The sequence below is a fragment of the Schistocerca nitens genome, chromosome 5, assembly GCF_023898315.1.
Source record: "Schistocerca nitens isolate TAMUIC-IGC-003100 chromosome 5, iqSchNite1.1, whole genome shotgun sequence".
Taxonomy (NCBI): domain Eukaryota; kingdom Metazoa; phylum Arthropoda; class Insecta; order Orthoptera; family Acrididae; genus Schistocerca; species Schistocerca nitens.
Genome location: NC_064618.1, coordinates 511,203,085 through 511,227,810, shown reverse-complemented (window position 1 = coordinate 511,227,810; position 24,726 = coordinate 511,203,085). Strand labels below are relative to the sequence as shown.

The 24,726-nt window shown below is 41.8% G+C and overlaps 1 protein-coding gene across 1 annotated transcript in view; it reads left to right on the top strand.

Annotated features, from left to right (window-relative positions):
• LOC126260960 (uncharacterized) overlaps positions 1-24,726 on the top strand; it is a 473,264-nt gene that overhangs the window by 94,794 nt on the left and 353,744 nt on the right. The window contains exon 2 of the mRNA XM_049958484.1: positions 17,655-17,837. Coding sequence (XP_049814441.1) covers positions 17,655-17,837 — 183 coding nt within the window. The remainder of the gene's footprint in view (positions 1-17,654; positions 17,838-24,726) is intronic.

Sequence of the window (24,726 nt, the reverse complement as noted above, 5' to 3'; positions counted from 1 at the left end):
TAAAAGGGCTCTGCCGCTTTCCTTCTCCATCCGCTAATCCGAGCTTTTGCCCCGTCTCTAATTACGTCGTCGCCGACGGGACGTTAAACATTAATCTCCTGCTCCTCCTCTTTCTCCCTTGAGACACAGTTTCGTTGGGAAAATATTAGAAGCATGTCGCATTGAAGTTCGCGCTAGTTTAGAGCTTTTGTAAAACTTCGCAAATCTTGGGTGTTTTGCGTTCTTTATGAGAACTCTGTGACCTGTGTAACCTGCATGTAGACATCTGATGCAAAATACCTCTGAAAATCTATTAAGGACTTGTCGAATACATAACACATAGAAAAGCTACTACATTGCGTTCTAAAGGTGGACCAACACGCCACACCGCGATCAGACCCACAGGACTATATGATGCAGACCGGTCGCCCTACCATCCTCTACAAATGTCATTTGAATGCGTTATGGAGGAATTCTCGAGAAATGCTGACAGAGAGATATGCTGGCAACCGGGTTTGCCGGACACCACCTTTGCACCGATCCCTCGCGACGAGTGAGAGCCTTCCTGGAGTTGGTGGTGTATGTATGAATTCCTAAGGGATCAAACTGCTGAGGTCATCGGACCCTAGGCTTACACTATACTTAAACTAACTTACGCTAAGGACGACACAGACACCCATGCCCGAGGGAGGAGTCGAGACTCCGGCGGAAGGGGCCACGCAATCCGTGACATGGCGTCTCTAGCCGTGTGGCCAGTTGGTGGTGTCCGCAAATCTCCGCTTTCAAGCCATAGTATCCGCATCTTTACTGGCACCGTCAGTACATAATGGGCGTCCATACGTTCAGTATTTAATAACAATACTATATTGTCAGTCCTTCAACACTCTCAGCCACCACAATGATCCGAAGATATGTCAGTATTTTCAGTTGGCAACGCGATATCAAGAAACCAAGATGTCAAAGACTGATTAACCGTTTGTTCCTATTTTATTGATTTTGACTGTTAAAATACAATACCAAAAGAAAAAAGTTGATACATGAATGACTGGGAAGAAAAGAACGTTAATTTGCCCATTAAAACCTGAAGTCTTTTGCGACTTATAGATAATGGCATGGGACATGAAATCGAACGAGAACATGGTGATTAGAGAGGAAACTGCAGTTGTTAGTCACTTTAGTAATGTTAACTGTTGTAATATCAGAAATCTTCAGCAATACAATTGCTCTGAAAACTTGAAAAACAATTATATTTGTCAAGCAATATTTTTTAACTAATTAGAGAAAAATAAACAAAGATTTGTTTGTATTTGAGATTATTTCCTATGACACGTAGATCAGTGCTACAACTTAGGGAAGGAAACTTCCTCCGAATGGTAACTGCGACTAGCGTAACTGTTGTGAGGTAACACATATTACTTGCAGTAAACTTTCCGTTAAATTTCAGTAACCGAGCACAGACAGGGTCAGCCTGTCGTGACTTTTTCTTCGTAATTTTACAGTTGTTTAATCACCTAATGAGTTAAATAAATTTTCTGATTCGGTTAATATCAAAATTAATGTTACACAACGACATAACAATAAATCAGTTATTAAATGTTCTTATACTGCAGTAAGTTATTCAACGTGCAATACTGTAATGTATTATGTGACATCTGCAAATTCATAGTCATTTAGTGACTCATTGACGAGAAGTCATTGACATGCAAATTCGCGCTACCCAAAATTTTAAATGTTACTTACAGCATTTACACAAATTATGTTCTCTTTCTTTATACAACATTATATTACACGTATTATAAAGAATTTTGACCTTTAATTTTTCTATTATTGTCAGAATACTATTGGTTGTCTAAGACATCTTGCATGATATACTACGATGATTTAAACAGTCACTGTTCAGTTTTCACGTAAAGTGAAAGCCAACAATTATGTGCCGTTTTAAATCACTTACGGATTATAAGAGCTATTCTAATTAATGATAATTTTGCGCAAGAGAGTACTTTGGAATGGAGCTATTACATAAAGGTAATAATAGGAGCTTCGTAAATTTTTTGGCGACACTCTCAAAAATTAAAAACTACGTTTCGTTACTGACATTCACCTTGCAGATAAATTCAACGAATATTTCGAAGGAGCAAGGAAGAAAGAAAGGTTAGATTTTAAAGTCTGGTGACGAAAATGTCATTATAGATGGAACAACAGGCAGGATTTGAAAAGATTGGGACGGGATGTCGGTGAGGGTCTCATTCAAAGGAACCAATTCGGCGACCGTTTCCAACAGCTCCAGATTTTCAACGTCGGCGCGAGCGAAGTAGTTAGAAGTCGTGTACATATAAGTGACATTCAAGAAAAACCTTTTTTTATACTGTCTGTTACACTGTGTACTGGAAGATGAATATAAACACACATGCAGTTCACGTTGTAATAACCAGAAACTGAAAATCAAGAAGTTGGATAGATGAAACATGATTTTATACGAAGGCATTTAATTCGTCTTAGTATAAGACAAAAGTCTGTTCGATTCCGTAGCGGAGGCTGTTAACGCACGCCAGCTGGTTGGAATTCTGGCGACGAAAGAAGTTATCATCAGAGATACTTGCCAAGAAACGGGGCGAAAAGTAATGCAGTACATTTCATGATCACCAGACGCTGTGTGTCGTACTGTATTATATTCCTAATCTCTCCGAAGTGTTTTTTGGGCTGATGGTATGTGACAATGTTGATGGAGGCCGTTTGGCAGTCAACTTGCTGCTATTCGAAAGAAAGGAGTAAATTATGGATAACGAGATTTTTGGGAACGGAGAACATGACCGGATTGGACATGGACACGAAAGAATCAATCATATCCTTTATAAATGAAATACTCCGGCGTTCGTGTTAAGAGATTTAGAGAAATCACAGGGTTTTTAACAGAAATAAGCTATGTGTTTTCATCTACCCTCCTCTTTTGTATTATACAAATATTCATAACAAAACAAACAACACTACACTGCACAAGCAATCTTCGCATTCGGACACATGACCCAGGTTAGCCCCTGACACAATATGCTGAGGAAAGAAAGAAAAGGAAGAAGGAAAATTAACATTGTGCATCACGCCACTATCGAGTTCTGGATGGGAATACGCGCTCGAATTGGGGACAAGAATATCTGTCACGACCTTTTCAAAGGAACCACCCATTCATTTGCCATAGCGATTTAGGGAAACCATTGAAAGTCTACATCTGAAGTCTAGTGTCTTAAGCATCGTGCTCCCTTGCTCAGTCTCGCTCGATATAATTATTTCAATACATCTCAAAACATCCTTGAAAATGGATTCTAGCGTCTCGTTTCGAACTAGTGAATACGGATCACGGATCAGATGCTGGCACCTTGCACGGTGGACTTTGAACTGGAATGATTATAGTGGTCATCCGATGGAATAATTTTATTAGCATTCGTCTGAAATGATTGAAGAAAAAACACAAAATATAAGTCACGATGGTGGAATGCAGTTTTGAATTCATATGGTACCGGACACGGGTGGAAGCCTTAACCACAGCGCCACTAGTTTGTTTCACAGATTCTGATTGACACTCCTATTACTCAGTAGTGTTACAGGTCGCAGATTAAAAGTATAGCTTTCTAACACTAAAACGTTTATCTTTTCTGGAAGTAAGGTTGGCCAGATGTAAAGAAATGATACTGATACGAACACAAAAAATGGTTCAAATGGCTCGGAGCACTATGGGACTTAACTGCTAAGGTCATCAGTCCCCTAGAACTTAGAACTACTTAAACCTAACTAACCTAAGCACATCACAAACATCCATGTCCGAGGCAGGATTCGAACCTGCGATCGTAGCGGTCGCGCGGTTCCAGACTGTAGCGTCTAGAACCTCTCGCCCAATCCGGCCGGCGATACGTACGCACTCCCACTGCTAATACACTAGTGTGCAAAACTTAAAGGACGTAACAACTTTCGCGTGATGTGTAGCTGCCAAGTAACAAAGATCAATGAAATTTGGCCCATACGTAGAAGGAACAGGTACAGTACAGTACAGTACAGTACAATACACTACACTACAGAAGGTGACTGAAAGAAATACGCAATGAGACGAACAGAAATGACACTTTTATTCCAAGAAAATAATTAGACTGAAGTTAACGCGATTTATGATGGCCCCCAGGACATTAAAAAAGGCGGAACATGGTTCTTAAGAGGGTGTGTATACTTTGGAACGTCCTCCCACGCTGACCACAAGATTGGAAAGGAGTTCTCGCAATAGGACGCTCCATTCCTCCAGCAGCGCGACTGAGAACTGCTGGAAGGCCGTCGGTGGCATGTGGACGTGATGCAATACGTCTCACCAACGCATCCCACAGGTGTTCGATGGGATTTAATGGGAGGAAAGGTCAGGATGGTTGATTAGCCGAATATCTTCTCGTTCCATAAGCCCCTCCACCTGCGGAGTTCGATGCGGCTATGCATTGTCATCCGTAAAAATGATGTCAGGGTCGAATACACCCCTGAAAAGCCGCAAATGGTGAAGGAGTAGAGTGTCACACTAACGTTGGCCGGTGAGTGTACCGTGTCCAAAGATTTCGAGGTCAGTACTCCCATGCCACGGCGTAATACCTGGATAACAAAAACGATCATTTCCCACAGTGTTCCTGCGTGTTTTACGTATTCCCACCTCTAGTTATGTAAAGGTACGTAATACACTCAGGAATGCTGTCGAACATGATCGTTTTGGTGGTCCAGGTCTTATGGTATGAGGGAAATGTTGAGTTTTGACCTCCAAATCTTTGAACACGGAACACTCACTGGTCAACGTTATTGTGGCGCTGTACTCCTCCTTCATGCCCGTCTTTGCAGGGGTGCATTCCGCCCTGTCTTTATTTTTATGGACAACAATGCGCGACCGCATCGAACTGCATATTTTGGAGGAGCTCTTGGAACCGATGTTCGGTGAATGGACTGGCCCCCCCGTTATCCTGCCTCAAGTCACGCCGACCACGTTTGGCATGCTTTGGGAAGTCGAGCTGCATCACGTCCACATGCCGCGCTGTTGAAGTAATCAAACGCCGTACCACAAGGACTCACCAACCTTATGGCCAGCATGAGAGCTGTTTGTAATGTCCAGGGAACCGTCATAAATCGCGGTGACTTCAGTGTCACTATTGTCTTTGAACAGAGATGTCATTTTTGTCCGCCTCATTGCGTATTTTATCCAGTTAGTTTTTACATTATTCTGTACTATACTACACTATGCTACAGCAGTTCTTTCTACGTATGGTTCAATTTTCATCCAGCTGTGTTACTTGACAGCGTCATATCATGTGAATGTTACTTTCATCCTTAAGTTTTTAACACCAGTGTATTAGTGTACTTTACAGAACTGTTCAATTTCAATTTCTAGTGGCCTGATGACAAGTTAGCAAATGTCTCATAATTCAAACATACAAATACTCTAAATTGGTTCCATATACTCCGCTTATAAATGTAAAATACAATTAATTTCTAGGTAGGCCTACAAGTCAAGGAGCTGGAACAAGTCTACGTCTACAAATTAGCAAGCGAGGCGCTGCATTGTTTAGAACAATGAATTTGTGTTTGGAAGGAGGTGCCATCACATAACTACCAGGAAGTCCTATTCTTGCAATTAAAAATAACAACTGTCGCATTTCGATAACTGTCAGATGAAAAATTGGAGTAGATGTATTGCGAAGACAAGACAACTTACAAATGTAGTTGCAACTCCGAAAGGCGTCGTAAATCGTAGAAAGACCCCCAGGACATTAAAAAGGCGGAACATGGTTCTTAAGAGGGTGTGCATACTTTGGAACGTCCTCCCACGCTGACCACAAGATTGGAAAGGAGTTCTCGCAATAGGACGCTCCATTCCTCCAGCAGCGCGACTGAGAACTGCTGGAAGGCCGTCGGTGGCATGTGGACGTGATGCAATACGTCTCACCAACGCATCCCACAGGTGTCTCTAGTCGTATGACTAGAGACGAGATGTCATTATTAAATACTTTAACGTTCAACGTACTGTCACACTACGTTCATAGACAATAATCCAAATTTTTCTACCCATGTTTTATGTAGTTCGGCTCATGCGAATGTGAAGATCGGTTCTTGAAGCATATTCCAGCTGATATCTTGGCCACTAGGAAAGTTATTGGTTTCCAATGAACTCTATATGGGTTATATCCTAACAAGGGAAATAATAAGTTACATGTACCTGACTTGATCAACATTTTACATTTCTTATTGCTTATAAGATACGAGCCCTATTTCACTCACATTCATTTCCTACGAATTACAGCTTCAAACATACGACTTTATTCACATTTCTAAGTGCTTTTTCTTTCTTTCTTTTGAGAATTTTATTGAGTTACCTCTGCACTGTGTCGTGTCACTGAGTATAATCTGATCCTTTTCTTAGTGCGCCTAATTTTCCTAACTGCCGTAGCCTGGTGTCGAGTTCACATTTAAAATTTCTTCTATTCTTGAAAATATTAAATCTTATTCGGAAGTCGTATGCCAGCAACATGAATGTCACGACTTCCTTCAGCGAGCACAAGCAGCTGGAACTCGTCGCGCTCACAAGAGATTTGTGGCTGTTTTAAAAAGGAGCAGACTGTTTTCCGCCTGCTGTTTGCTTTTGTCTCCCGCTTTTATGCTGACGGTTATTGCACGCTTACATTTCCTCAAGTAATGTGTGCGCTTTGTATTTATTCGTTTCAAGTCTTTCGGAATATACTCCAACACGATAAGCGAACTTTGACTCCGTTTATCAGAACTCAACGTGTGTATTTCCGCTGAGTTTATAATGACAGTGGCTGCCTAACAAGAATTAACTCGTAGAATAAGGTGTAAGATGACGGTTACATGCCACTTTGACAAACACTCGTTAAGAGTAAGTGAATTCCTACCTTGTGGTCGTTGCTGAAATTTTATTCCCGTGTCTGGTTTGAAACTACAAAGGGTCTGCCTAAATTTCCATTTCATAGTCAATCCTAAAACCTACACATTGACTGAAACAGTGGAACGCTACAAAAGTCTTCCTCTTCCAACAATGACAGAGAAGCCGCAATAGATTGCCGCTCTCGTTGGTGTTCTCAGTGCATCAAGAAGTGCAGGTATCATTAACTTCAAATGCCTTCCCTCTAAGGACTAAGACATGTTTATCGCTTTAATTATAAAGGATACTTCTTTCATTCAACTCTGTGTACGTTTAACCCGCTTTCCACTGCAGAACTGCTGCGAAATGATATGAATCGGTTTTAATTGCTGCCAGTCGGATATCTAAGCATCTGAGGATTGCTGTTTTGGCAGAAGATCTAAAATGTTCATAAAATCTGATCCTGCGATTCTCAAAGAAATTGTGTGAATATCATCATTACCTATTTCTTTCCTGTTGTTTGGGGCAGAAGATCTCTAATCTTCATGAAAATACATCCTGCAGTTTTCAAAGATATTTATAAGAACATACTCATTACTTACTTTTTTACTGTGGAATATGGTTTCGTCACTAATGAGGTCACTGAAAATGGCCAAGGAAGCCATAGTGTCCCTGTTAGCGGAATTTATACGGCATTTGCAGTCGGTGTTACACGGACGTCACGGATGATGCCTCTGGAATTTCCAGCTCCTCCTGATCGAGAAATCTATCCTTAAGTACAGTATCACTTCACTACATACGTTAGTCTCTCATGATCTGCTCTGCTCGGTGGCTCAATGGACTTTCGTCAGACTACAAATTTAGGATGCGATCGCCAGTTGGTCTAACGATTTTTCACTTTTATCTCTGACAATGAATTGTAAAAGTAGAAAGTGCTAAGTCGAACTGCTGTCCGCAGTCCATGTTGACTATAGGAACCCTTTTAGTTGGAAGGGTGAATGGAGTTCAACGGTCAGAGGAAGGCAATGGCGTACGACTTCCCACAGGACCAGTCCTAGTAAATCACTCTGATGTTAAAACCAACCTTCAGCTTGATGATATCTTTACCCCCTTTATTAACTATGTTTTAGCTGGGAAGAAGGGTTCAACATACCGGTAGCAAACAGCTTCACACTCACTCATGATTCCTACAAAAAATATGGGGCTTGTGCTGTGTTTCAACTTGCTCTAAGACTGAAGAATGCACATTTCAAGTTTCTCTGATCTAAGGATTTATATACTCTCGAATCAGCACAAAGGGATCAAAGTTAGTGGTACTAAGTAATTTCAAACTCTTTCTTTAACCTAAATGGGAGGTGAAGATCGTAAATCCTGTCAGCGCCTGTTGCCTGCATTATTAACGGAAACTTGTGTTTCACACTCCATTCACTTCCAGAAGGCTTTCTGCAGAATGGCATTTGGAACAATAGATGCTACAGCTCGATGTTCCCATTAAATACACAGGACCCACAGTGCTGAACAGTCTTCAGTCGATATACTTTCCGCAACAATTAGTGTTATTTTGAATCAAGAACTTCTCTGGCTAATTTCTGACACGCCTACACGAAGCGCTACACACACTTGCTCCACTTGCACATTATAAATTCATCTATCAAGTTATAATCTTTTAACGTAGATTGGATGATGACACTGCTATTTTGTAAAGCGCTGTAGTAGATGTGCCCGTCCAAAGGAGCCACAATGTTCTCCCAATAACCTAGAAACGGTGCCTGCCTCACTCGTGCATGCCTCTGCCTTGGTGTCGCAGCTGTTTACCACAGCCAGGTCTGGCTGGGCTCGTGTTATCAGACACAATGCCAGCTCGCTGCGCGCGCAGCCCGGCCAGGCTCAGGCTACCATCTCCAAAAATGGCCGGCTGGCCGAGATTACAACATGGCGCGCGTGCGCAACTCGTCTGTCCCGCTGTTTGGCCGCGCGAGCTGTAGAGTGCGCGCGTGTCTGTCTCCGACGTATCGCTGAGAGTGTTGGGACAGCCAGCACTCAGTAAGTGGTGGAGACGTGTATACAGAGCAGCAAAGACGGATGTGCTGTAATGCGGCTGCGTCTTAACGTGTGAATGCCTGCCCTGTTTGCTGAGAATCCGAATCATTCCCATACATACAAATCAGTTACAGTTACAAAAACAAACCAATCGGAGACCAGCTTTCAGGTTCTGTGTTATTTACCCGACGTAGGATTCATTTCGTTCACGATAGTCACTTGGAGCTATGTTTCTTTTTATTATTTCTTTATCACTTTTCACCGGACTGAGCTAATATTGTTACCATATAGCATGCAACAATAGAAATGAAGCGACCTAATGCACAAAATTGTTGAAATTACGTTAATGTATGCACCGGTTATTTTTTACCGACGTGGTCTGTGAAGTATGATATACCGTACATTATATAGTCTAACAACCTAAAACAGTAGTCATAAGAACTGGTTGTAAATCATAACTCTTTTATATAATTACATCTTTAGTTCTCAAATTACTATTTCTACATTACTTATCTTATTTTTAAAAAATAAAGAAAAAGAAAATACAACACGAGTATGTTATTCGTACACTACTCAGCCAATATAAGACACAAGACTGCTATGTTAAGCTACTAGACAACGTCTAGCGCACTGTGAATTCACTGTGACTGTAGATCATTCATTTAAATTACTTAAAGACTCAGTCTACAGAATTTGTCTCTTGTGCTACACTGTATGCAAGCAGAGCTCATCAGTCTACCACTTGCATAACAAACTATCTCCCCACGACAAGCATGACACAAAAATTGCACACTTTGTCCATCCTGGGATATTTCTAGCAAATTATAAATGATATTGTAATATTTCGATATCATATCATATATAGGGTGTTACATGTATCCACCCACCTTATGTTTCATGAATGTAGTTAGCCGGCACGTGTGAGTAGCCGTAGTGCAAGCGCGTGAATTGGCAAAAGACGCGTAAGTAGTTTACATTGACACGCCAAGTCAAATGAAAGCATCAACCAATTCGTGACACTTTCGTACTGTACTGTTTAAAAATGGATAGTGGGTCACACTGTATTATATTTCACTATAATGTTATATTTTTTTTAAAATTTATAATACTTCTACGTTCCTTCCATAAATGTTTCGCAATTAAGTTCACTATGTGTACAAATAGGTATAATATGAAATGAAAAAATTAAATCTCAAAATGATTTTCATTCATTTTATCACATACAGACACTGTCACGCCTGAAACCCCTATGGCCATATAGCTGTCACAGCTTACCGCGTTTTTCTTTAAAACGTTGCATTGTGTACTCCACATGCTCATTCAGCTGCGCACTTGGTGAGAAGTACGTTTCCTTGTAGGTATCATTATATTCACTTAGCGCTTACATCAAGAAAAACTTCGAATTGAATGGGCAAGCTTTCTGTGACCAAACTCCACAAAACATTTCGGAACCATAATGGAACACACACTCATCTTCATCATCTTCACGTAAATAGTAAAGACGGAAAATCATACTTTTTACAAAGAGTAAAAGCAATTATTTCTTTTTTCTTTTAATTTCACAGCACAACAAAATTAAAGGATCACTTTTTCGAAGCCTCATAATTGTCTCCCATTGAGACGTAGAAGTTTTAAATTTGGCTCAAATGTGCCTGCAACCTTCCTCTGTAATGGTGCAAAAACGTGGCATGCTGCAGCGTCACCCTCGAGCCCGACGACGTTTCAAACAACGATGTGCCGACACATGCGGAAAAAAAGCCAGACCTTAGAAGTTGGTACGTCGTGCAAACTGGGTTAATGATGTCACATTGGTACCAAATTTCACCATAATTCCGCTCAGCGCCACCGTGGACGTAGCGCACGATGGGAACATCGTTACTACCCTCCTCTTATCTACATTCCATCCCTTTCTTACACGCTTCTGTGATGGAGGTCAGAACCGCGACGTCTGGCATTGAAAACACGCTGTTTTCTTATGGATGGCCGACGAAAACATTTCAGACACACCGTCGCTCAAAATCGACAGCAAAAGACGTCAGGAGGTGGTCAATGGAACCAGCAGTTTCCTTTGGAGCGTTGATTTCCACACGTTTCGCGGTGCTATGGGGGTTCTTGACAACCATCGACACTGCTGACACCCTTAGACGTTTCAACTCTTCTCTAAGGACACTGTGGGGCTGCATCCCCATTGAACATGATCGCACCCATTTGGAGTGCAGTGCAACCGCAATTTTTGCTCTCTTGTACAGGTCGAAACCACTACGAACCGTTGAAAACCATTCGACTAATTCTGAAGGTGATCCGATGCAGCAAAGTGTGCTTATGAATTTTCAGCCCCCTTGTTTCGCGCCCTCTGTAGCATGGTCACATGGGGTGCGAGATTAACACAAGCATGAATAAAACGGCAAAGGATCCCTCTAAGACCCCTCAGTTCCGACAACATCCTCAGTGACACTCGCCCACATGTACTGAGAATTTTAAAAATGTACCCCTTCCGAGAAAACCTTACAGTAGTCCTAGGCACATGCTGTAGGGTGGTGGTGGTTAAGTTCCTATGGGACCAAACTGCTGAGGTCATCGGTCCCTGCTGGCAGGGATCGGAAGGTATCGAGAGGTTGTTGCCTGAAATCAAAATAAAAAGAGCTTTATCTAGGTGGCCAATATCTAACTAAGCATCATACATAACTCAAAATTGTGAACGCCAGCATTACCAAGTGGTATATGCTTTGGACTGTCCAGAATCTATACAACTAAACGACTGTCGCCGAACCTAGAACTCGGCACCAGTTGGAGGATGCGTATCTAACTACTCCCAGGATAAGCAAAAATTTGATTTTGAATATTTCGCGTAATTATTGACCGAATTTAAGAATTTACAATGTTGTCACAATCAATCTACTCCCTAAGAGATATAATCTTATGTTAAAAGTTTAACACAATAAGAAAAAAATCATAGAAAATGTGTGCTTGTCTTGAGGCATCTCAACTGATAGCACGCAATGAGAGCTCCTAGCGACTTCCAACAAACTTTACACATCATTTCAAACTTTTATGGAATATTTTCCCGCTGGCTACCCCCCCCCCCTCCCTTTCCATACACACACACACACACACACACACAAAAAAGGTTGAAAACGAAAAATGTTTATCGCTTACTACATTTTCTTTGTTCATGCAGTAAAACTTCAGCATCAGGCATGACGTTTTATATTATTACTTCTTTATTACTCACTCTATGCGCAAACCACTTTGCGGATAGTATCTACATATATCTCTGAATGTCCTTGCAAAATTATATCATTGTAAGACACATACCTCAGGAGATATGACGTCATAAACATTGCATGCGCGAGAAACTTGCTTTTTCGTAAAACGGAGCGCAAATTACCCAGACTTTATTCATTCAGTGTATCATAATGAGAGCACTTGGCGACTTCCAGCAAACTTCAAGCATAATTTCAAACCTTTTCTAAACTTTTCCTCGCTTCATGTTTAACGCCAGATATTTAACATATTAACTCATTCGTAAAGTAATCAGACGTCTGAAGCTAATTTATACGCGGAGGGTTTGATTCTTTAAAGAATCGTTGGTTCACTGGTAATGCACTAAAGTGGATTTGACAGTGCCCTTCGCGTTGTCCAGAGCGAAAAACTGATGAAATTCTAATAATGATTTTCTAAAACTCGTAAAACACTGTGCATATAACCGATCTCATCATCTCATGAAATCAGTGATCCAAAGCACAGGCGACTTCAAACAGGGAGATACCATCACATGTTATCAATCTATCACAAGTGACTAGTTACCATTCAATAAATGAGACCCTTGATACATCAGAGGACGAACGGCTGTGTAATTGGATTTTAGGGTTTCTCTACTACAATCCGAAAGTTTTTTAGACCTTCAAATTACCTTATATTCTGCGTTTCTGAGGTCTATAGATTGCATATTAATTACTCAAAAGACAAACTTCCAAATTCTATCGAGCTATGATTTTTTTATGAACGCCATAATTTCAAAGACTGCTAGTTCCATGCACTCTAACATGATTTTAAATAAATCAATCCAACAATAGTCTACAATTAATGATTTATATGACCTTGAAGTCTGCGTAACTGAAACAAACAAAAAGCCAAAAATTGATTCCGTTGATCTTACCCTGGCATTAATGCTTCAGATTATTTGTTTCCTACTAACTCTACTTTCAATCCAGTCCCATAATTTGGCTCAGCGTTACAAGCTGGGAAGAATGAATTGATGAGTATTAGCTCCATCGAGATTGTTAAATACAAAATACTACATTTAAAGAAAATGGGTCAGACGATCACAAAACTAATTACCGCGTATTGCTCTGCAGTCCGTTCTGAAACTTTTTAGTATGTCGAGAGTTTGAAAGTATTAGAAAGAAGCTAACGTAAGTATAGTTGCTACGCTCGTGAGCCGCTGAGTGACCTTAAGTAAACGTTTCACTGTAGTAGCTTGCTACAAGCACCCGGTGAAGGTGCCAAAGTGAAAGATGCCAAGTTCTTTGGCTGAGATATGTCTCCTTACTCTCACGCCTAGTGTGTGGGCAGAGGCAAATACTCTCTAGTGTAAACTCTCAGCATAGTGTCTGCTTTGAGTGTAGCCAGTCGAACGCAGGGTTTGTATAGAAGGGAAGGAAGTTTGGGGTTTAACCTCCCATCAACGACGAGGTCATTAGAGACGGAACACATGCTCAGACTGTGGAAAGGTAGATAAAATACATAGGTAGTCTCCATTTCAAAGGAACCATGCTGCGTCCGGTTAGAACATCAGAAAACCACCATCCATTCTAAACATTACTTTGGAGTTCCATTTCACCATAAATCTCTCTAGGGAATCGGTGGGTTTTGTCGCTGAGCACAAATTCGAGATTTTTTCGCTGGTATGATTTTTACACCTAGCAAGTTCTTATTCTTTACCAGCGTTATTCTTTATCAACGACATGGGGCTGTGTCCATTTCATTTACTGTATTTCTTAGAATCAGCAATTACGCTAGTTCTATATCCGATGCTCATTCTGTTACAACAATGTCAATTTAACTTATGATGGGAGAGAAATTGTGTACGTTGTCGTTTTCCGAACTGTGTTACTTTTGTTCTTAGTGTTTTAACAGGTCATGCAGTATATTTTTCACACAGACGTACAGAAAGAAGGAAGGAAGATTAGGTTTAACGTCCCGTCGACAACGAGATCATTAGAGACAGAGGCAAGCTCAGAAAGGATGCGAAAGGAAATCTTTCAGTGTAATCATACCGTCATTCTCCTTTAGTGAAATCGTACAAAACTTAAAGCTGGATCGCTGAACGGAGGTATAAACCGTTGTCCTCCAGGACACGAGTCTACTGTCTTGCCACACCGCCACGTCAATCGGTATAGATATAAAGAGCCATCTGACATTTGCCAAGATGGGAATGGAAACTCTGGTTGACCAGCGTAACAAACCAGCAGTTGTCTGTCCGTGGTGCGGATTCTTTGAGAATCTGATTCAACTCCACGTCAAGGAGCGTGCGTGTTACATTCGGTATCCAAGTAAAGAAGCCGAAATTGAAATAACCAGATTTTGCTGTGTCTCTCCCTGGAATGTCCTAACTGAACCACAGAATTTCAAGTGAAGCAGGCTGACTTACGAGTTATTCCTCTCTACTAGGAAACTACTGATTAAGAGTACGCAGCCGGCCGGGGTGGCCGAGCGGTTCTAGGCGCTACAGTCTGGAGCCGCGCGACCGCTGCGGTCGCAGGTTCGAATCCTGCCTCGGTCATGGATGTGTGTGATGTCCTTAGCCTAGTTACGTTTAAGTAGTTCTAAGTTCTAGGGGACTGATGACGTTAGAAGTTAAGTCCCATAGTACTCAGAGCCATTTGAACCATTTTTGAAGAGTACGCAATGTTGAGTTACTGAATTATAGACAAGACGCTAGCAGGGACTTGCGCACCACGTCGCCCTAATGACAGCGGTGAATTGTAGTGACATGACGACTACAGGATATTGTAAGCGTTGGGAAATAATGCTGACCCACATCCCTTCGTCAGCTGCCCATAACTCAGAAGCCTGATCTGGGTGACATCACAGATGATCAATTAAGGTAACGTCGAGCTCTACATGTCCATGGGGTAGCCACTATCCACTTCAGTTACGTGGTAGATAGGTTGTACAGTTTATTGCTGAACATTAAGGTCTCTTTGAGAGTTGTAACGGTAGACACAGGCATTGTTCGCCCAAAAGCCGTTAACTGAGGCCCACTTCATTCAACTAAACATTACTTATACAACGGTATCAAAATCTGCGTTATCTCTAGTCTGCAGCTGTGCGCCTCCATCAGACGAAATAAAGTAACTTAGCTGTTGAGATCCTGTTCTTGTTTTTGGGAGGAACAGAGCTCGGTCAGGCTTTAAACACGCGGCCCAACATCATGATTTATGTTTTCTTGGTTTCACCACACCACTTCAGGTAAATGTCCGTGTGGTTCATCCAAAACGGTCCTGCACGAGGTCTTCATCTGTTCTTGTCAAGCCGCACTTGTTCTCTGCCTCATCATAACTTTGATATGATGAGACCTTAAATTCTTACCTTCTCTCGTCTCATCGTCGTTACCGATATATAGCGCCACTTATCAGTTCAAGATAACCTCTAAACGTTTTTGTGAATCGGTAGTGGATGTGCATAGCTATGGTCATGTAGGATGTTGGCTTCCGTACACCACCGAGATGATATGATTCCGAATAATAAGGTAGGGATGGAAGATTAAATTTTAACGTCTCGTCGACTATGAGATTAGTAGAGACCTATCACAGGCTATGACAAGATAAAACTGAAAAAGAAATTGGTCAGGTGGTTTTCAAATAAACCCTACTGGTGACAGTAAATTTAGGTAAATAACAAAAGATCTAAATCTAGGTAGTCGGACGGGGATTTGAACCCTGGTTTTACCGAAAGTGAATCCAGTGACTTAACGACTGCGTTACGTCGCTCTTTCTGATCAGTACAGAGTCTTATACATTGTTGTTCAGTAATGATTTCCCGAGTGAAATGCTGCAAAGCGACACCTCTACGCACTAAAAGCGAAGTAGCCGAAGGTGGCTCATCATCCGCACGTTGTTGGATTGGTCCCTACGTCTAACTCTTTACTATCGAACTGTTTTTATGCACCATATACGCGAATCTCCCATAGGTGGCTTACATCACTGACACGTGCTACTGCGAAAATGTTCATTCATTGTTGTACAAAATGGCTGGATGCAGACAGCGTGATTGCTCTTGGTTTTTGCCGGCCGGAGTGTCCGTGCGGTTCTAGGCGCTACAGTCTGGAACTGCGTGGCCGCTACGGTCGCAGGTTCGAATCCTGCCTCGGGCATGGACGTGTGTGATGTCCTTAGGTTAGTTAGGTTTAAGTAGTTCTAAGTTCTAGAGGACTGATGACCACGTCTCGTGATTTCATGCTATGTTAAATAGTTGCCTGTGATTATATGTTTGAGAAAGAAATATTTATGGATTTCTAATCTTCTTTCGATAGGATTAGTTGTTGTGCAATCGTTCTCAGAACTCTGCAGTTCACATAACAAAACAGATTTTTCGCCGTAGTTTTGTAAACCCTCTGAAGTAAACCATAATAATAGGATTGTCTTTTCATTTTAACTTACCGTTCTGTGACTGGACGATTACACAGGCGGTAATCAGGAAGTCCTAAAAAGATTTGTGAAGAGAATTCTACCGTTTTATGACCTGAATCGCTCACCCACGGCTCGCTGTAACTCGGTTTGAAAATCGATTTCCACGACAAAACAGAGTTCTAAAATACCGCGACCCACCCACTTATGTGGGAACAAAAATGACGGAACGGCATGATATACAAAGTTTTGCATTAAAGGGGAGTTTTGATCAGCGATATTGCTCTTATTCAGAATTCAGTTATATCATCCGTATTTATGTTCCGTGATTTCTCCTAATTACTTAAGGCAAATGACGGAATTCTTCAGTTAGAGAGGTCACAGTTGATTACTTAATTTATTCGAGCTGAGCTGTCTAATAATGTCTTTGTCGATGAGACATTAAACTCTAATTTTCCACCCTTTTTTCGATCTGAGATTGTGTTTCGTCTTTAATGACCTCGAAGTCAGTGGGTCCTTAAACCGCTATCTTCCTTCCTTCCCCGTCTTCGAGACGAGTCGCTGACGTGTCAGTCACGTGTTACATAGAAATCTCTCATTTGAAAACGTAACATAGTTCACTATTGAAACCAACAGCAAATTTTTCCCAGTTAATTCGATCTGAATCCGGTTTGGAAGGCTAGGAGCAGTCACTTGTACTTGTACGAGAAAGCTGTAAAATTGTAGACATAGCTCAAGCAGTATCACCTTTAATTTCTGAGAGTAACTGACCTTGTGGCTCTTCAATAACGTACTTGTTACTGATATGGTTCAATATGGTTCAAATGGCTCTGAGCACTATGGGACTTAATATCTGTGGTCATCAGTCCCCTAGAACTTAGAACTACTTAAACCTAACTAACCTAAGGTCATCACACACATCCATGCCTGAGGCAGGATTCGAACCTGCGACCGTAGCAGTCGCGCGGTTCCAGACTGAAGCGCCTAGAACCGCTCGGCCACCGAGGCCGGCGCTGATATGGTCACGTCTCAGCAATACTGGTGAGACATTTCTTGCGACTTAGCGGCTTATATGAGAAAATAGCACTTAATAGTGATGTTTCTCTTATTTACAGACGCACGGAGCTGCCTGACGTGTGATAAGGTGCTGGAGGAGCTCGAAAAGATCGATGACGACACGGACACCTTCGGCGTGGACTTCGTCAAAATAAACGACAAGCGACTCGCCAAGCAGTATGGCATTAAGAACTTCCCCGCACTCACTTATTTCAGGGAGAAGGAGCCCATCATCTACGAAGGTAAGTCAATAGTTCCATGTAAATATTTCAGCTCATTTCATGGGCGTCAAGGGTGATACACCTGCCTCAGGTGATGTCGTTTTATGCAACCCTCAACATAATATCCCGCCTTCAAAAACCACGAGCGAGATTTACATATTCTCTCGCACGCTATGTGCAGACTACTAGTACTACAGAAAAAATAACAGAACATTTTTGTAGAAAATTTAATGTAGTTAAATTTTGTACTGGGACAAGTTTTCGCTAGAGGCCGTAATTTTCGAGTTATTCAAGAAAAACTTACAAAAGCGACCTTCAAACGCAACCCCATTGTCCCACCGGTCAGGATTTCTAGTATGTTGTTCATGACACTACCACTGTACAAAATTTGCGACTGCACGAATTATTTCCCATATTCGACCTTTTTTGGTCTTCACTGACTAGCCTTACTACGCCATTGGCTTCATAGAGCACTTAAAAATTATAAAATTGACGTTTGTGTGAATTTTACCCAAAAAATTTATGATTTTAACAGCATAAAACAAACAATTTCATCGTTGTATTCGTAAGGCCTTCTGACTACGAAACAATAGTGCTCGAAAGGGTTAAATTTGGATCATATTGTCAACGTAACAAATTTTAATGTAATGTTTACAAAAGTAGTCCTTCTATTACCCTCACGGATAAGCTTAAATCAATAATGTTGACGAAATAGCTGCCTATTCTGGTGGCGTAATAGTCCAATTAATAGGGACCAAAAAATGGTCGAATATTGGGAATAGTTCATATAGTGGGAAATTCTTGTAAGTTGTAAGAGGGGGTGCGAAGAACAACATACTAGAAATCCTGACTGGTGAGCGATTAGCGTGGAGGTGGATGTGTGTTTGAACGTCACTTTTGTACATTTATCTTGAATATCTCGAAAACCGTGGCCTCCTTGAAAACGTACCCCAGCACAAAATTTAACTCTATTAAATTTCCCACATGAAGATCCTGTTTACTTTTTTAATAAGACTTTTTGCGCGTAGCGAGCGAGAGAATATGAAAACTTCGTGGGTGACTTCTGAAGGCCAGATATAATATTGAGGAGTGCATAAAATGACATCGGCAGGAGCAGCTGAACATTCTGTATATTCAGTCGCAATTTTTATCCAAAATGGACTATACGCTTCGACTAATGTCTAGTCACTTTAGAATCTTCGTCAAAGGCCTAGAGCCGCTGTGTGTTGTCTTCTTGATTTTTGCTGTTCTACAATTTTTGAATATAATGAGAATCTCTTCATGGGTTCGGCACGTTTGACTTAGGGATAGTCATCTGTTCTGGGTAAACACGCAGATCAAGCAGTTCCACTTACCTTGGAGGTCAACAATTGTCTGACAGCCTACACTGTGTCTTTCAGCACTTCAATTATTGCTGCCACTTCGTGAACATCAGTATCTAGCAATTCTTGGATTAAATTATAACTTTCTTTTGCATTTCACTAACAGCATTCGCTGCAAATGTCCAGAACGCTAATGGCAGAATAAGTATCCTTATTCGTTTTCATTTTACGTTATACTGTGACAGTACATAACCAGCCGGTACAAAGAAAAGATAAACAAACGAGTTATGCAGTGTGCAATCGCGATGAAACGTGTCGTGAGAAGGAAGACCTGAGCTTTTGGACAACGACACATACGACGTCTGCTAAAATTTCGTAAGATTCGTAATTTCGCGCCAATGATATGTTGGAGCGAAATGCGGTCAGAACCCTTCACACGACTATGTTTAATGTGTAAGTGCCGGAAGCTTCATTGTAGTATATCTGCTAGTTATTGTTCAGTGTTGTATTGAGTAAAAATATGGTTCAAATGGCTCTGAGCACTATGCGACTTAACTTCCGAGGTCATCAGTCGCCTAGAACTTAGAACTAATTTAACCTAACTAACCTAAGGACATCACACACATCCATGCCCGAGGCAGGATTCGAACTTGCGACCGGAGCGATCTCTCGGCTCCAGACTGTAGCGCCTACAACCGCATGGCCACTCCGGCCGGCTGTATTGAGCAGAACGTTGTGTCGCACAGTTTGCGAATTCCGAGATGGCACAGTTGAAGAAGCAACGCGTCTGTATTGCATTTTGCGTGAAACTTAAAAAATCCTTTACAGAGACACACCAAGTGATGCAGAAAGCCTATCGTGATGAGTGCTTAAGTCGTATTCGGTGTTACGAATGGTTCACACTGTTTAGAAATGGCCGGACGGATGTTAAAGATGATCCTCGTTTAGGACGTCCGCTCATGTCAAGAACGCCAACGAAATTGTGTGTGCCAATCGAAAACTGACTGCCCAAGAGATTGCAAAACAATATAACATTTCAGTTGGATCATATCATGAAATCCTGACACAGCATCTTGGAATGCATCGTGTTGCCGCCAAGTTCGTCCCATGGCTCATGCGTCAAGACCAGAACGACCTTCGGCTCGCAATCGTGAAGAGCTTTTGGGTAGCGCAAATGAGAACGACATGTTTCTTACGAGGATAATAACCGGTGATGAGACGTGGGTCCACCTTTATCATGTTGAGACCAAGGCTCAGACTTCACACGGCTCAGAATCGACATGATAAGCCCTCATGAGGCAACAGGCGTCAATAAAACCACCCCTTCCCCTGGGGCGTTGATTCCCACACATTTTCCCATCGAAAACGACAGTTTGAAGTGCGATGAGCAACATGAGGACAATCTTGACAAAAAGTCAACACTGCTTCCATCCCTATGGGCATTTCAACTCTACTCTAAGGACATCGACGGGCTGCAGTCCCATTCGACGACATTTGACACCTTTGGTGTGTAGTGCGACTGCAACTTTTGCTCTGGTATACAGGGTGGAACCACTAGTGACCGTTCAAATCCATTCGACGAAATTTGTTCATGAAACGAAGCAGCGAAGGAGTTTTATGCTTTTTCAGCGCTTCTGTTTCACCCCCTCCTATTGCGTGATCATAGGAATGAGAGGGGAAGGGTGGTGAAGGGGATGTTATCTTGTCATATGCATTAATAAAACGACAAACGGTCGCTCTAACACCAACCAGTTGGGCAACACCCTCAGTACCACCGATGCACGTTTGTGGAGCACTTTGAAAACCTCGACTGCAAATTAGTCTTGCGGCTGCTCTAGCGTCTGAGGGTAGGCACACTACTACTAACGGTGCCGAAGGCACTGCCGAACTTGGGGGTCTTGGAAGGACAATTTGCCGTTTTATTTACGTTAACACCCCCCCCCCCCCACACCTCCCAAAAATCACACCACAAGAGGACTGAAACAGTTCAAGTTTCGTCGAATGGGTTTGAACGGTCACTAGTGGTTCCACCCTGTATAACAGAGCAAAAATTGTAGTCGCACTACACACCACAAGTGTCAGATGTCGTCGGATGGGATTGCAGCCCGTCGATGTCCTTAGAGTGGGGTTGAAATGCCCAGAGGGGTGGAAGCAGAGTTAAAGGTTGACGAGAACTTCGTCCTGTTGCTCATCGCTCTTCAAACTGTCGTTTTCGATGGGAAAATGTGTGGGAAGCAACGCCCCAGGGGAAGGGATGGTTTTATTGACGCCCGTTGCTTCCTGAGGGCTTATCATGTCGATTCTGAGCGGCGGTGTGTCTGAAATGTTTCCTTCGGTCACTCGTAAGAAACCCGCGTGATTTCAACGCTGGGTGTCGCTGTTCTGGCCTCCATCGCAAAGGCGATAAAAGAACGGGTGAAATGTAGGTGCGTCGCAATGGGAGATAGCTACCTGATTTTGAAGAGCGATCCTCTAATTTCGTTGCGCAGTGTTTTTTTATTTAATTTACAGTAAATTTAGTTTATAGAGAAATTGTTCAACCTGAACCGATCTGAGTATTCGCAGGATGTTCCAGAAGATTATCTATGCGTCAACTGCAAGAATCATTTCGCTAGTATACTTGTAATATTTTGTAGTCCAATAGAGGTAAAATGATGCAACAGAACCCTCCATACAGTAGACTAGCGAAAAGGCTATGAGTGTAGTTCGACATGTTTCTACGTTTACTTTAGCTACATGCCATCAGTTTGGAAAATAACAAGATTAAAAGTTGTGTAGATTTAGTTATGTGCTTAAATGAAACCTAAATATCTAACTTCGAATGCGCATTGCATCGAGGAGAGTTTCTAGGTTATTAATGAGTCTCACGGATAGATATGCGAACAAACACACACATGCACGGAGAGAGAGAGAAACAGAGAGAGAATGAATCAAACGAACGTAGCAACTGTTAGAAGCGCCAAGCAAAATCTGAGAAGTCATCTAAGAAAATTCTTGTTTCTAGAACTGACGACATTACCTAGTATCACAAAAAGTGTCTTTGTACGCGAAGGAGTAAGTTCTCTGCAGGAAGCCTCTGAAAACAATTATTTAATTTAAGAGCAGATTTGAATCGGCTATTTAAAACATTAGGCATCTTCAATGTCACAGTCGTGGTTTCAACCGGCAAGGCAGCCCAAGTAGATCATGGGAAAATACAATAGTACGAGCTGATGACGCGTTGCGGTTAATGTCGTAATGGGGAACTTTCGCTGCCAGAAGTTTCACAAGGCTGGCGGCGGTTACTTCAGTGGATCAGTGACCCAGGCCACACGAGGCAGCTCGCTATTTATAAGGCTCGGCTCTGAGTCAGGACGGGACTGCCACAGACACGGCTGCCACCGGTATTGGAACTCATTTCCCACTGGCTGTGCGTTAGTCAAGGAGCATATAATACAAGTGCGACACAATATAAAACAAGAAACTTCACTACACTGCCTGACAGTTTCCTATCTCGACCATATGACAAGCAAGTGACAGATGCACAGTTTGGTTCACACGAAAGAAGCTGGATTTCAAACGGCCTCGAATTCTCGAAAGATTTGTGTATCTGGGAGCATATTAAACCATACCGTGCTTCACCATGTCGAATGGTACTATATACCAACCACTACCTCACGCCTGCACTCTTTCGCGTTAATCTACGATCAAAATCTTCTTCGGTTCATCGTTACTGCTAGTTCTGATCTATAACTTACATTATCGCTTTTTCATATTGCAAACATGCAATCGAGTTTCGTACATAAGCTCATGCTATATTAGCACTCCACAGCTCTCACTACAGATGTTACAAATTATTCTCCACATGGTTTCTCACGGTTTCCATATATGGAGAGCACTAGGAAAGTGTTGCACAGATGTACAAGTCACAACCATCTTTAGTCTTAGTTTAGACCAGTCCATACTTCTGCTACAGTCCAGATCTCAAGCTATCCCTGACAGGCTGGCCATGATTTTGATCGGTTAGTAGCAGGCGACATCGCAGTGGCTTCAGAAGTTTCGTAACACATTTCTCTTGAGTGTTGACACTGCATGAAGACTTCGATGAGATGATACTAATGCTTTCAGGATGCTAGCAAACATGGTATACCATATTCAGAGGGTTCAAGCATTGCCAAAATGGTTCAAATGGCTCTGAGCACTATGGGACTTACTATCTGTGGTCATCAGTCCCCTAGAACTTAGAACTACTTAAACCTAACTAACCTAAGGACATCACACACATCCATGCCCGGGGCAGGATTCGAACCTGCGACCGTAGCAGTCGCGCGGTTCCGGACTGTGCGCCTAGAACCGCTAGACTACATTGCCACAAGCTTCTGTGGATTTTGCCTTCACAATGGAGGAGACGACCTATCGTTGGCACTCAGACGTGCTCATATACAGTGAACCGCATCGTTACGTTCCCATAAAATCGCAAAACAAGATGCAATATCGTTTTTAAAGGCAACGCGCCAATCATCGGACTAAAATCGACATCTTCCAAGAAGACAACGGTCGTTGTTTTCTTCACCGTAAGAGGAGCAGAGCGTTGAAATGTTATGTGTGTGACTCTCAAAAACACGTAACCGAGAAATTGCACGCAAAACAATAGCAATCTTGGAAGATCTGTGCAAACCAATAACAATTTCAAGCCAAATACAGAAATGCGACAGTTGGTTGTTTCATCATGACAACGCTTTGTTACATCAGGCAGAAGCTTGTAATTCCTATTTAGCTGTAAGAACCATCGAAGTTCTTGCGAATTCTCCATCTAGTTCTGATTTTCATTTGCACAAGTGGAAAATGAACTGAAACGACTGCAACACTCTACGGACGAAGGGCTTCTGAACAATATGGGCGACGAATACTGATTTTATTAATTGTTTCGAAGGATGAAAAGATGTGTTAAGTATGCTGGAATCATTTTAAGAAGTAAATTTACGGGGCTATTTCGCAGAAATTTAGTAGTACCATTTGTAACATACAACAATCCACGAAAACTATACTAACGCTTTCCACTTGCTGTAAATTTAATGGTTTCTCTGTGAGCCACATATTACGATGCAACGAAAAACAAAAAGAAGGAAGTTACAATGAAAAACATTAAACACCGGGAAGTAAAGGAGGAAATGAAAAGAAATTTAACTCGAGATGCGTTTTTATCTCAGTGATACAAATAAAATTAAATTAACAAAGAGTGTTCTACTAGTTCTTTTGAGTAGTAAGTTACTATCTGTTGAGCATAGGTACGTGTACGGATTTGGTTGGAATATAATATAGCCATTATATTTTCTTCTGATACAGTTTGGCCCACAACTGTTGTAACTGGCACTCTACATCCTGGATATTGGCAATGAGATGTAATTGACAACCGAGTTCGTCCCATACATGTGCTATTAGGAACATATTGAGGAATCTTGCTGTTCAAGAAAGTACCTCAACTACACATTAGGGACACGCGCCATGTGAAGACGAGCGTTGTCTTTTTGAAAGATGGTAGCAATATTTAGAGAGAATCTTAACTAATGTTGCCGCCGATTTATTACTGAGGATGAAAAGTAGAGCCA